The sequence below is a fragment of the Leucoraja erinacea genome, unplaced genomic scaffold (genome assembly GCF_028641065.1).
Source record: "Leucoraja erinacea ecotype New England unplaced genomic scaffold, Leri_hhj_1 Leri_195S, whole genome shotgun sequence".
NCBI lineage: Eukaryota > Metazoa > Chordata > Chondrichthyes > Rajiformes > Rajidae > Leucoraja > Leucoraja erinaceus.
In genome coordinates, this window is record NW_026576096.1 from 78,735 (window position 1) to 92,679 (window position 13,945).

A 13,945-nucleotide genomic window follows, 5' to 3' on the forward strand; every position below is an offset into this window, starting at 1 on the left:
AGGAACGGGGTACTGATTGTGGATGATCAGCCATGATCACATTGAATGGCGGAGCTGGCTTGAAGGGCCGGATGGCCTACTCCTGCGTCTATTGTCTATTTTCTCTGTTTAAAGTGGTTTAAATAAGAGAGGAACATTTTGTGGGAAATTATTTTGCGGTCCTGATTTTATTTTGTGTTTTTTCCAGTACATTTTGAAGCACTATGGTGAAAATCCAGACAACTACAGTGAGGAACTGAGGAAACTCGATCAGCTCAGACAGGTGGGTGCCTAACAATTGTCTTTGGTAGACAAAAATGCTACGAGAAACTCAGCAGGTAAGGCAGCATCTATGGAGCGAAGGAATAGGTGACGTTTGGGGTCGAGACCCTTCTTCAGACTGATGTGGGGGTGGGGATCTGGTGAGACCACATCTGGAGTATTGTGTCCAGTTTTGGTCTCCGAATTTGAGGAAGGACATCCTTGTGATTGAGGCAGTGCAGCGTAGGTTCACGAGATTGATCCCTGGGCTGGCGGGACTGCCATATGAGGAAAGATTGAAAAGACTAGGCTTGTATTCACTGGAGTTTAGAAGGATGAGGGGGAATCTTATAGAAACATATAACATTTGAAAGGGCTGGACAAGATAGATGCAGAAAAAATGTTCCCAATGTTGGGCGAGTCCAGAACCAGGGGCCACAGTCTTAGAATAAAGGGGAATTAAGACTGAGGTGAGGAAAAACTTTTTCACCCAGAGAGTTGTGAAAAAAATGTGTGGAATTCCCTGCCACAGAGGGCAGTGGAGGCCAAATCACTGGATGGATTTAAGAGAGAGTTAGATAGAGCTCTAGGGGCTAGTGGAGTCAAGGGATATGGGGAGAAGGCAGACACGGGTTATTGATTGGGGACGATCAGCCATGATCGCAATGAATGCTGGCTCGAAGGGCTGAATGGCCTCACCCTGTACCTATTTTCTATGTTTCTATTCCTTTAAGTCTGAAGCAGAGACTCAACCCTATTCCTTCGCTACATAAACGCTGCCTCACCCGCTGAGTTTCTCCAGCATTTTTGTCTACCTTTGATTGTTCCAATATCTGCAGTTCCTTCTTTAATAGTTGTCTTTGGCTGTTTCATTCCAAAACTCCCATGATTTAATGGGAAACATTTTTTGAGAGAGTTTATTTTTTTTCTGTCCACCTGGAAGGGCGAGTTTTTTTAAAACTTTAAAGTAATTAAAATGACAAAATGTAACGGGCAGCACATTTTCGATGACACATTTTCGGTTACTTGCTTTGCATCAACTTAATGTACTGTGACGGTCAGACCCAAGTTCTTCATTTTGCTGAAAGCCATTATTGTCTAGGGTGGCACGGTGGCGCAGTGGTAGAGTTGCTGCTTCACAGCGCCAGAGACCTGGCTTTGATCCTGACTACGGGTGCTGTCTATACGGAGTTTGCACGTTTAGTTTAGTCCAGAGATACAGCGCGGAGGCAGCAGGCCCTTCGGCTCACCGGGTCCGCGCCGACCAGCGATCCCTGCACACTAACACTACCCTACACACACTACACACACTAGGGACAATTTTTACATTTACACCAAGCCAATTAACCTGCAAACATGTACTTCTTTGGAGTGTGGGAGGAAACCGAAGATCTCGGAGAAAATCCACGCAGGTCACGGGGAGAACGTACAAACTTCGTACAGACAGCACCCGTAGTCGGGATCGAACCCGAGTCTTCAGCGCTGCATTCGTTGTAAGGCAGTAACTCTCCAGCTGCGCCACCGTGCTGCCCACGTTCTTCCTGTGTCCACATGGGTTTCCTCCACCACTCCAAAGACCCACAGGTTTGTCGGTTAATTGGCTTTGGTGAAAAATTGTAAATTATCCCTAGTGTGTTGGATAGTGCTAGTGTACGGGTGATCGCTGGTCAGCACAAACTCGGTGGGCCGAAGGGCCTGTTTCCACTATATCTGTAAACTAAACTAGGGTAGCTGGGACATTGTTGGCCGGTGCGGGCGAGTTGGGCCGAAGGGCCTGTTTCCGCACTGTATCACTCGATGACTCTAAGATGTGTAGGAAGGAACTGCAGATGCTGGTTTAAACCGAAGATAGACAAAAAAAGCTGTAGTAACTCAGCGGGACAGACAGCATCTCTGGTGCGAAGGAATGGGTGACGTTTCAGGTCATAGAAACATAGAAAATAGGTGCAGGAGGAGGCCATTCGGCCCTTCGAGCAGACACCGTTATTCATTGTGATCATGGCTGATCGTCCCCTATCAATAACCCGTACCCGCCTTCTCCCCATACCCCTTTACTCCGCTAGCCCCTAGAGCTCTATTTAACTCTCTCTTAAATCCATCCAGTGATTTGGCCTCCACTGCCCTCTGTGGCAGGGAATTACATAAATTCACAACTCTTTGGGTGAAAACGGTTTTTTCCAATCTCAGTCTTAAATGACCTCCCCTTTATTCCAAGACTGGCCCCTGGTTCTGGACTCGCCCAACATTGGGAACATTTTTCCTGCATATAGTTTGTCCAGTCTTTTTATAATTTTATATGTTTCTAAAAGATCCGCCCCCTCATCCTTCGAAACTGAAGAAGGGTATCGTCCTGAAACGTCACCCATTCTTTCTCTCTAGAGATGTTGCCTGTCCCGCTCAGTTATTCCAGCATTTTGTGTCGACCTTCGAACGAAACTAAAATGTTGGTAGGACCGCATTTGGAATATTATGTGCAGTTCTGGTTGCCCTGCTTATCAGTAGGATGTCAAATATTCGATAGACAAAAATGCTGGAGAAACACAGCGGGTGAGGCAGCATCTATGGAGTGAAGGATGAGGAAATGCCATTTCCTGCTAATTTTCATGAGTTTACAGGCTTGCCTCCAGCTGGTACTTCTTACCACGTAGACTTTGGAAGGAGGAGGATGGGGACCCACAGTCCTGTTTATATCAGCGGGTCGATGGTTGAAAGGGTCAAGAACTTCAAATTCCTGGGCGTGCACATCTCTGAAGATCCCTCCTGGTCTGAGAACACTAATGCAATTATTAAGAAAGCACATCAGCGCCTCTATTTCCTGAGAAGATTACGGAGAGTCGGTTTGTCCAGGAGGACTCTCTCTAACTTCTACAGGTGCACAGTAGAGAGCATGCTGACCGGTTGCATCGTGGCTTGGTTCAGAAACTTGAGCGCCCTGGAGCGGAAAAGACTACAAAAAGCAGTAAATACTGCCCAGTCCATCATCGGCTCTGACCTCCCTACCATCGAGGGGATTTATCGCAGTCGCTGCCTCAAAAAGGCTGGCAGTATCATCAAAGACCCACACCATCCTGGCCACACACTCATCTCCCCGCTACCTTCAGGTAGAAGGTACAGGAGCCTGAAGACTGCAACGACCAGGTTCAGGAATAGCTACTTCCCCACAGCCATCAGGCTATTAAACTCTCGGCTCGGACAAAACTATGAACATTAATAACCATAATCTGTTTATTTGCACTTTATCTGGTTATTTATTCATGTGTGTATATATTTATATTATGGTATATGTCACATTTATTTATTTATATAGCACATTTAAAAAACAACTCTCGTTGATCAAAGTGCTTTACATTTGTTATAAGAATAGTATACACAAGCAAGCTACATACATATGTACAAATAGCCCTCGCTCAGAGGACGTCAGGAAAGGCTTGGGACACACTGATCTGTTCTGTAGTCATGCCTACTATGTTCTGTTGTGCTGAAGCAAAGCAAGAATGTCATTGTCATATCAGGGACACATTTCAATAAACTCGCTTGAATCTTGATTTGACGTTTCTAGGAGACTCTTGAGGTAAAAGAAATGTAATGTGAAAGCATTCGTAGGTCTGTCGTGATTTGGCGTGTGTTAAATGTTACAGAGCGCTGTCAATGTAACGAGAGACTTTGAAGGATGCAGCACATTGAGGAAGTACTTTGGCCAGCTTCACTATCTGCAGAGTCGTGTCCCCATGGGGTCAGGAGAGGAGGCAGCGGTCCCAGTTACATGGTGAGAACAAGCTTTGCCCAGTGCTGGGTTTTTGTTTTGCTTCGTCTTTCTTTTGTTCCCCCCCCCATCCCCAATCCTTTCCACTCCTCACTTTAATTTCATGCTTCATTTATCTTGTGTTTTATGACAGTTGGCAGATCGATTTAAGAATAAGGGGTAAGCCATTTAGAACGGAGATGAGGAAAAACACTTTTTCACACGGCACACTTGACAATAAACTAAGCTGCAAGGGCGAAGACAGACACAAAATGCCAGAGTAACTCAGCGGGACAGGCAGCATCTCTGGAGGGAAGGAATGGGTGACGTTTCGGGTTGAGACCCTTCTTCAGACAACATAACGTTACTCATTCCTTCTCTCCAGAGGACAGTCACTTGAAACATATAAGATTATTAAGGGTTTGAACACGCTAGAGGTAGGAAACATGTTCCCGATGTTGGGAGAGTCCAGAACCAGGGGCCACACACACAGTTTAAGAATAAGTTAATAATCCGTTTAGAACGGAGACGAGGAATCGCTTTTTCACACAGAGAGTGGTGAGTCTGTGGAATTCTCTGCCTCAGAGGGCGGTGGAGGCCGGATCTCTGGATACTTTCAAGAGAGAGCTAGATAGGGCACTTAAAGATAGCGGAGTCAGGGGATATGGGGAGAAGGCAGGAACGGGATACTGATTGGGGATGAGCAGCCATGATCACATTGAATGGCGGTGCTGGCTCGAAGGGGCGAATGGCCTACTCCAGCACCTGTTGTCTATTTCCTTCCTGGGATCAATAGAAGTTCTGTCGTATCGATATGACAGTACATTATAGCACAGGAACAGGCCCTTCGGCCCACAATTTCCGTGCCAAACATGATCCCAAGTTAAACTAATCTCATCTGCTTGCGCATGATCCATATCCCTCTATTCCCATGTGCCTGTCTAAAAGTCTCTTAAACGCCACTATCGTATCTACCTCCATTGCCACCCCTGGCAGCCCGTTCCAGGCACCCACCACCCTGTGTGTGTTTATGTGTGTGTGTGTGTCCGTGCGTGCGTGCGTGTCTGTGCGTTTATATTTGTGTGTGTGCGTGTCTGTGTGTGTGTGTGTGTGTCAATCCTTGCGTGCGTGCGTCTGTGTGTGTCTGCTTTGTATCTCTGTGTGTCCGTCTGTGTGCGTGTCAGTGTGTGTCTGTGTCCGTCCATGTGTGTGTGTGTAGGCGTGTGCCTGTGTCCGTTCATGTATGTGTGTGTGTGTGTCTATGTCCTTCAGTGTGTGTCTGCGTGTGCCTGTGTGTGTGTGTGTGCGTGTGCCTGTGTGTATAAATAAAGAACTTGCCCCTGGACATCTCGTTTAAACTTTGACCCTCTCATCTTAAAGCTGTGTCCTCTAATATTTGATATTTCCTGCACAGTTTGTGTGCGTTTTGTGTTCTGCCCATGTTTGCAATGTAGGCGAGTAAGTATAGGTACTGACTTCCTGATGTGCTTGTTGAAATTCCAGGACTGAGATCTTTTCCGGCAAAGCAGTAACCGTGGATGAGATCTGCTATGAACAGGCCTGCATTCTCTATAATCTAGGTAAGTAGCCACTGTACTGGAAAGATTTTGCACAGCGATTTAGTTTAGTTTTAGAGGTACCGCGCGGAAGTATCGGGTCCGCACCGCCCAGCGCACTCTCCCATCCGACAGAAGGTACAGAAGCTTGAAAGTGCACACCACCAGACTCGGGATCAGCTTCTCCCCCTCTGTTATCCTTGCACGCCAACAATATCCTACACGCACCAGCGACCATTTACACATACACCCAGCTAATTAACTTACATACCTGTACATCTTTGAAGTGCGGGAGGAAACCGAGAATCTTGGAGAAACCCACGCAGGTCAGTAGACCATAGGTGCAGGAGTAGGCCATTCGGCCGCAAGGCCGAGACGCCGAGCGCCGGAGTGGGGCCGAGCGCCGAGCTCTGGCTGTACCGCATCCTGCGCAAAGCCGCCGGCACGGCCACGCACCTCCCGTGTCTGGGCTTCACTGTCAGGATCGGGGTTGTCAATGGGCCGGGGACGGGTGAGTGTGCGTATTTGAGCCACCGCCTTCAGGACAGAGCCAAGGCAATGGTCCGTAGGTGCGCCATGTTGGTGAGCGCCCGTAATTAGGGGCGCCATGTTGGTGAGCGCCCGTAACTAGGGACGCCATGTTGGTGAGCTGGGACGAGTGCCCGTAACTAAGGACGCCATGTTGGTAAGAGCCCGTAACTAGGGACGCCATGTTGGTGAGCACCCGTAACTAGGGACGCCATGTTGGTGAGCACCCGTAACTAGGGACACCATGTTGGTGAGCGCCCGTAACTAGGGACGCCATGTTGGTGAGCGCCCGTAACTGAGGACGCCATGTTGGTAAGCGCCCGTAACTAGGGACACCATGTTGGTGAGCACCCGTAACTAGGGACATCATGTTGGTGAGCGCCCGTAACTAGGGGCGCCATGTTGGTGAGCACCCGTAACTAGGGGCCAGTGCTCTGGGTGGCATCCATGAAGGGGCGGGATCCATGTGTACACGTGATAGATGTGGCCCACCATCCTCTCACAGACATGCGTCCTGGCCTTTATGCAGAACAAGGTTGCCCACCCCTGGTTTAGAGGTACAGCGTGGAAACAGGCCCTTCGGCCCACCGAATCCGCAGTGACCAGCAATCCCCGCCCACTAACACTATCCTACACACACACTAGGGACAATTTACACTTATACCAAGCCAATTAACCTACAAACCTGTATGTCTTTGGAATGTGGGAGGAAACCGAAGATCTCTGAGAAAACCCACGTGGTTACGGGGGGGAACGTACAAACTCCGTACAGACAGCACCCGTAATCAGGATTGCACCCGGGTCTCTGGCGCTGTGAAGCAGCAACTCTACCTGTGAAGCAGCAACTCTACCGCTGTGCCTCCCTTGACTCACAATGTTGATTGTAAAGTTTTCTTTTGAATCATCTTGTGTTTAGGGGGTGTTACGCTTAGTACATTCCAGCAGATAAACTAGGTGCAAGGTAATATAATCTGGCTGTTAGATGTGATCAAACAACATTCCTCACTGTGGCGTCATCCCTGACGGAAGAGAATTTACTAAGGCTGTCTCAAGTGTACGGCAGGATATAGGTCAATTAGTGGGTGGCGCGGCGGTAGAGTTACAACACTGGAGACCCGGCTCCGATCCTGACTACGGGCGCTGTCTGTACAGAGTTTGCACTTTCTCCCCGTGACCACGTGCGTTTTCCCCAGGTGATCCGGTTTCCTCCCGCACTGGAAAAAACATACAGGTTTGTAGGTTAATTGGCTTCTGTAAATTGAGAAATATGAACATTGTATGAACATTGACCTCCAATTTCAGGTAGTCCCTGCTTTCTCCCTCTTTCCCCTCCCCTTCCCAGCTCTCCCCACAGCCCACTGTCTCCGCCTCCCCACACTCTCCTCCCCGCTCTTTCTCCCCCCCCCCCCCCCCCCCCCCCCCCCCCCCCCCCCCTTCCCCCGCTGCCCCGGACCCACATCAGTTTGAGGAAGGATCTCGACCCGAAACGTCACCTATTCCTTCGCTCCATATATGCTGCCTCACCCGCTGAGTTTCTCCAGCATTTTTGTCTACCTTCGTTGGAGTTTGAGACGTATTTATAAGAATTTAAAAAGTTAGATTAGATGTTGAAGTGTCCTTTGATCTGAGGGTCTGATGCATCCAGCATTTTGTCTACCTAAGACACTGAACTGGTTATGATTTATTTTGCTTCCAGGAGCCCTTCACTCGATGCTTGGAGCCGTGGATAACAGAGTGACTGAGGAGGTAGGGGGGTACAAACCATGAATTGTGAAACAGACTAGCTGTAAAGATTCTGCCTTTTAGGCCCACTGCAGATGTGGACGCTGCATGACTAAGATAGCTGTGCAGAACAATGTGGAAGTTGCACTATGACAAAGGTTTTTTTTAAATTTCAAAATAGACTTTATTTGAGAAATAAATATATCCAATACATGATCCTCACAAAACTCCATCCGACATTTTCGGAGGCTGTACATACATACAATACAGTTTACATAAATTACACAAATTTATCCCCCACCCTTGCCACTCATGTGGCCCACCGGCGTGGAATCCCTTCCCTTATTTTGAGGGGCGTCTCCACCACACTGCCCCCCCATGTCCAGCAGCGGAAGGACCCTAGACTGTGGCCCTCCCCCACCGAGCCTTGGCGTTGGCTGCACCGAGCTTCAGTGTGTCTCTCAGCACTGTACGTACTCCTGCAGTCTGCAGCGGGCCAGTCGGCAACATTCCCCGATGGACATCTCGCTCTGCTGGGTGGTCAACAACGCTCGGGCAGACCAAAGGGCGTCTTTCACCGAGTTGATGACCTTCCAGCAGCACTCGATGTCAGTCTCTGAATGTGTCCCTGGGAACAGTCCGTAAATCACAGGGTCCTCTGTGACGGAGCTGTTCGGGATAAACCGTGACGGGGACCCTTGCAAACATATCAAGAGTCAAGAGAGTTTATTGTCATGTGTCCCAGATAGGACAATGAAATTCTTGCTTTGCTGCAGCACAACAGAATATGTAAACATAGTACAGAACAGGAGATAAAGTTCAGTGTGTCTATAGTCCATAGACCATATATATATATAACAGATAAAGTGTAATAGGCTGTTATTGTTCAGAGCTTGTTTGATGGCGAATAGAGTAACTACTCGTGGAAAAAACACCTGTTTTTATGCCTGGCTGTGGCAGCTTTGACAGTCCGGAGTTGCCTTCCAGAGGGAAGCGATTCAAAGAGTTTGTGGCCAGGGTGAGAGGGGTCAGAGATGATCTTACCCGCTCGCTTCCTGGCCCTTGCAGTGTACCATTCGTCAATGGAGGGAAGGTTGCAGCCAATAACCTTCTCTGCTGATCGGACGATTCGCTGCAGCCTCCAGGTGTCGTGCTTGGTGGCTGAGCCAAACCAAACCATGATGGAGAAGGTGAGGACAGACTCTACGATGGCCGTGTAGAATTGGACCATCATTGCCCGTGGCAGATTTATTAGTGTTCATACATTTGTATATTAATGTTTTGAGAATGTATTGTTATTGACGATAAGAAATTGGAAAGTGTGCACAATTTCAAAGGTCAAAATCTGTTTAAAAGGTTGCCTATTATAATTGGAATTTGAGAGCAGTGCAGGGAATGGGACAGTGCTGCTCTCCTTGGGCACGAGTAGATGTAGTGTGTGTGTGTGTGTGTGTGTGTGGAAAATGAATGGAAGTTGTCGGAGTCCAGTTGATGGTGGACTACACATACAATGATTGATTTCCGCTGGCCATTTGCAGGGCATGAAGGTTTCCTGTACGCACTTCCAGTGTTCGGCGGGAGCTTTTACCTACTTGTGTGATCACTTCAGTCACTCGTTCAGTGTCGACATGAGCCACCAGATCCTCAACCTCAACATCAACCTCATGCTGGTGAGTTCACCTTCATAAGTGGTCCGAGCATATGGGTCTCCATTTATTGAATTTTTAACAAAGTAAACTGGTTTAACACAAAATTAAAGTCACAAACTTGAGTTTAGGGTTGGATGAACAAGTCAAGTCAAGTCACTTTTGTTTCTACAGCACATTTGAAAAACAACTCTTATTGGCCAAAGTGCTTGGTATTGGTGGAGGAACTAACATTATACAACAATGGTTCATAGATTAAGTACATACATAAATACATACATATCGCCCTCCCTCAGAGGATGTCAAGAAAGGCTTGGGAGTAAAGATGAGTATTAAGTCTTGACTTAAAAGAGTCGATGGAGGGGGCAGTTCTGATGGGAAGAGGGATGCTGTTTCTATACTCAATATCTCCTGGATCTATCTCCACAATCTTTATATTTATAATCTTTCTTTCTTACTTTCCCTAAATGGTCTTGCCCCGTCCTACCTATCTGAGCTTCTTCACCCTTATACACCCTCCCGCTCTCTCAGGTCAGATGATCAGCTGCTCCTGATTGAGCCAAAAATAAGCGGAAGCTCAGAGGGGACCGTGCCTTTAAAAGTGTCGGAGCCGAGCATTGTGGAATGATTTGCCCCTGCACGTTAAACAGGCCCCATTCTCTAGCTGTTTTATCTCTCACTCCTGAAGACATATCTATTTTTCATGGCCTTTGTAGACCAGTGAGGTGTTGAATTGTTTATTAACTTTATTTGCTTGGTTTTGCTGCGTTGTTCGTACTCGTGTTTTATGTCTTTTAATCTATTGTTTGGATTTTCGTATGTAATTTATGCGTCTCATGTTAGCTGTATGTTCTGTTGTTCTGCCTGTTTTATGATGTCTTGCTTATTTTCTTTTTCTGTACAGCACTTTGGTCAGCTTTGGTTGTTTTTTAAGGTGCTTAACAAATAAAGTTATTATTATTATTATTATTATTACTTTCTTCCTATTAGTTTATAGTTTCTCAAATCTCTTACTGTCTTTATTTCTTTTCTTTAAAAAAAAACTTGAAGCTATGTAAGAATTCTGTAACCAATTTGTCATTTATTACTATTTGTACATATGCTTTTAATAAAAATATATATATTTTTTTTAAAAGTGATCGGAGCAGCATTAGTCCATTCGGCCCATCTAGTCTACTCCGCCATTCAATCATGGCTGATCTATCTCTCCCTCCTAACCCCATTCTCCTGCTTTCTCCCCATAACCCTTCACACCCGTACTAGTTTCATTTATTTAGTTTGGAAATACAGCGCGTAAACCGGCCCTTCGGCCCACCGTCCGGGCCGACCAGCGATCACCAAAACAAGTCTTGGTAAGACTGGTCTTGGTATGGGATTTCGGAAGACATAGTCAGAGAGTGATACAGTGTGGAACCCAACTCGCCCACACCGGCCAACAATGTCAGAACTAAGGAGTAAGCCATTTAGAACGGAGATGAGGAAACACTTTATCTCACAGAGAGTTATGAGTCTGTGGAATTCTCTGCCTCAGAGGGCGGTGGAGGCCGGTTCCCTGGATACTATCAAGAGAGAGCTCGATAGATCTCTTAAAGATAGTGGAGTCAGGGGATATGGGGAGAAGGCAGGAACGGGGTACTGATTGTGGATAATCAGCCATGATCACATTGAATGGCGCTGCTGGCTCGAAGGGCCGAATGGCCTACTCCTGCACCTATTGTCTATTGTCTATTGTCTGATTCCTAAATTGCTCATGCAGATTTTTTAAATTGGTATCAAATGTTATTTTTAATCTCAGACTGCTATCTTTGCATTTAGGGACAAGCACAGGAGTGTCTGTTGGAAAAATCTATGCTGGACAATAGAAAAAGTTTTCTAGTAGCAAGAATAAGTGCTCAGGTAAGTGTGACAAGTACACTATTAATATCCTGTTAAAAACATTCAATCCAATTCTCATGTGCACTTACTTCAATCATTGCTTGCTTATCCCATATCTATCAAAGCTGAAAATCTCTAATCTTGATTTCAGAATATTTTTGATAGGACTTATTTAACGTTAACCATGGATAGGTTAATGTAAATTCACAAGATGCAGGAGTAACTCAGCGGGTCAGGAAGCATATGTGGAGAAAGTGGATAGGTGAAGTATCACAGAGTGCTCGAGTAACTCGGCGGGTCAGGCAGCATCTGTGGAGAACGTGGATAGGTGACGTTTCACAGAGTGCTGGAGTAACTCAGCGGGTCAGGCAGCATCTGTGGAGAACGTGGATAGGTGACGTTTCACAGAGTGCTGGAGTAACTCAGCGGGTCAGGCAGCATCTGTGGAGAACATGGATAGGTGACGTTAGAGTGGAAACTCTTTTCCACACCTGTCCGTGTTCTCCAGAAATGCTGGAGTTACAGAGACGTTCCACAAATCCTGACCAGTGTCTTTTTTTGTAAAGTAGCATATGGTGTTCTTAGTGTCTCCAAACATTAATGTAAGTTATTCCTTAAAAAAAACCGCACACCTCCAGATTTGGGGACAATTTCTTCCTAGCTGTTATCAGGCAACTGAATCATCCTACCAACAACTGGAGAGCGGTCCTGAACTAATATCTACCTCATTAGAGAGCCTTGGCCTAACTTTATTTGGTGTATATCTCACATTAAACGTTGTTCACATTCTTTCCCTTTATCCTGTATCTTTACACTGTAGATGGTTCAATTGCAATCACATATTGTCTTTCAGCTGACTGGCTGGCACACAACAAAAGCTTTTCACTGTACCTCAGTGCACGTGACGATAAACTAAACTGAACGCACACGCACGCACACACACGGACACACACACACACACACACACACACACACACGCACACACACACACACACACACACTCACACACACACACACACGGACACACACACACACGGACACACGGACACACACACACACGGACACGGACACACACACACACTCGCACATACACACTCAGACACAGACACACACACTAACAGACACACTCACGGACAAACACTCAAACACACACACTCGCATGCACATGCGTGCACACACACACTGAGAGACACACACACACTTGCACATACACACGCAGACACAGACACACTCACAGACACACACACACACACACACACACACACACACACACAATCTAACACACATGCACACACTCTGACACACATGCACACACTCTCAGACACACACACACACTCACAGACACACACACACACTCACAGACGCACGCGCACACACATAGACACGCACTCACGTGCGCGCGCGCACACACACACTCGCACTCACACACACACGCACACTCCTACCTGATCGACTGATGTTGTTTTGCTTCAACCCGTGACCGTGAGGGGATAACTATTCAAACTCAGTCCATCTATTTAATCAGCACGTGGATGGAGTTTGTCTCCCCGTGTCCCAGAAAGCTCCCGTTGACTGTGACCACCTTGTCATTATTGAGCTGTTGTGCTTGGTGGATTTAGCGTTAGTTTTACATGCAGCGGGTGAGGCAGAAAGCTGGTGGATATTCACGCTGTGCTGTCTTGCCAGGTGGTGGACTATTATAAGGAGGCTTGCCGTGCTCTGGAGAACTCCGAGACAGCTTCGCTGATAGGAAAATTCCAGAAAGACTGGAAGAAGCTGATACAGATGAAGATCTATTACTATGCAGCCGTTGCACATGTAAGTCGCAGTGTGTGTGGAAAATAATTCAACTCTGCATTTCAAGCTGCATTTTTCCAATACATGGTGACGGCCTATTGATCAGGTAACTGGGCCAGTGATCCACATATCTGAACTTAATGGTGACGATCTATACATTTAGATGCTTCCAACACAGGCACTGTTCATGTGCTAGCTACAGAAGAAATCTCCACACTATTATAGCCCCTGTCCCACGATGCGAATTTTCCCAAGAGCTCTCCCAAGTTTAAAAAAAAAAAAATCAAACTTGTGGTAAGTGCGTAGTGGGTACGTTGGAGCTTGGGGCGTCTCTTAGCAGCTCGTAACGCTAATGGCAGGTACTTGGGAAACGCAGAAACTCGTGACGTTTTTTCGTTGTTTTAATATTTTTTAACAGTGTGAAAAATTTCCAAGAGTAAAAAAATACTCGTGATGAGGTACCACGAGTTTGATTTTTTTTTTTTAACTCGGGAGAGCTCATGGGTGGAACTCGCATCGTGGGACAGGGGCTTAAGTCTCTATTCCAACAGCAACATTTCTTACTTTAAGGTCATAAGGAATAGGAGCAGAATTAGGCCACTCGGCCCATCAAGTCTACTCCGCCACTCAATCATGGCTGATCTATCTCTCCCTCCTAACCCCATTCTCCTGCCTTCTTCCCATAACCTCTGACACCCGCACTAATCAAGAATCTATCTACCTCTGCCTTAAAAATATCCATTGACTTGTGGTCTCCGCAGCCGTCTGTGGCAAAGAATCCCACAGATTCACCTTCTCTGCCTTAACTATGATCCTCTTTGTTGACCCTCGGACTCTCC

At 46.7% G+C, this 13,945-nt stretch overlaps 1 protein-coding gene across 1 annotated transcript in view; it reads left to right on the plus strand.

Moving 5' to 3' along the window:
- Nucleotides 1–13,945, plus strand: part of ptpn23a (protein tyrosine phosphatase, non-receptor type 23, a) — a 66,684-nt gene that overhangs the window by 11,647 nt on the left and 41,092 nt on the right. Inside the window, exons 2-8 of the mRNA XM_055666128.1 lie at nt 188–262; nt 3,879–4,006; nt 5,486–5,562; nt 7,763–7,812; nt 9,327–9,458; nt 11,250–11,330; nt 12,996–13,127. Coding sequence (XP_055522103.1) covers nt 188–262; nt 3,879–4,006; nt 5,486–5,562; nt 7,763–7,812; nt 9,327–9,458; nt 11,250–11,330; nt 12,996–13,127 — 675 coding nt within the window. The remainder of the gene's footprint in view (nt 1–187; nt 263–3,878; nt 4,007–5,485; nt 5,563–7,762; nt 7,813–9,326; nt 9,459–11,249; nt 11,331–12,995; nt 13,128–13,945) is intronic.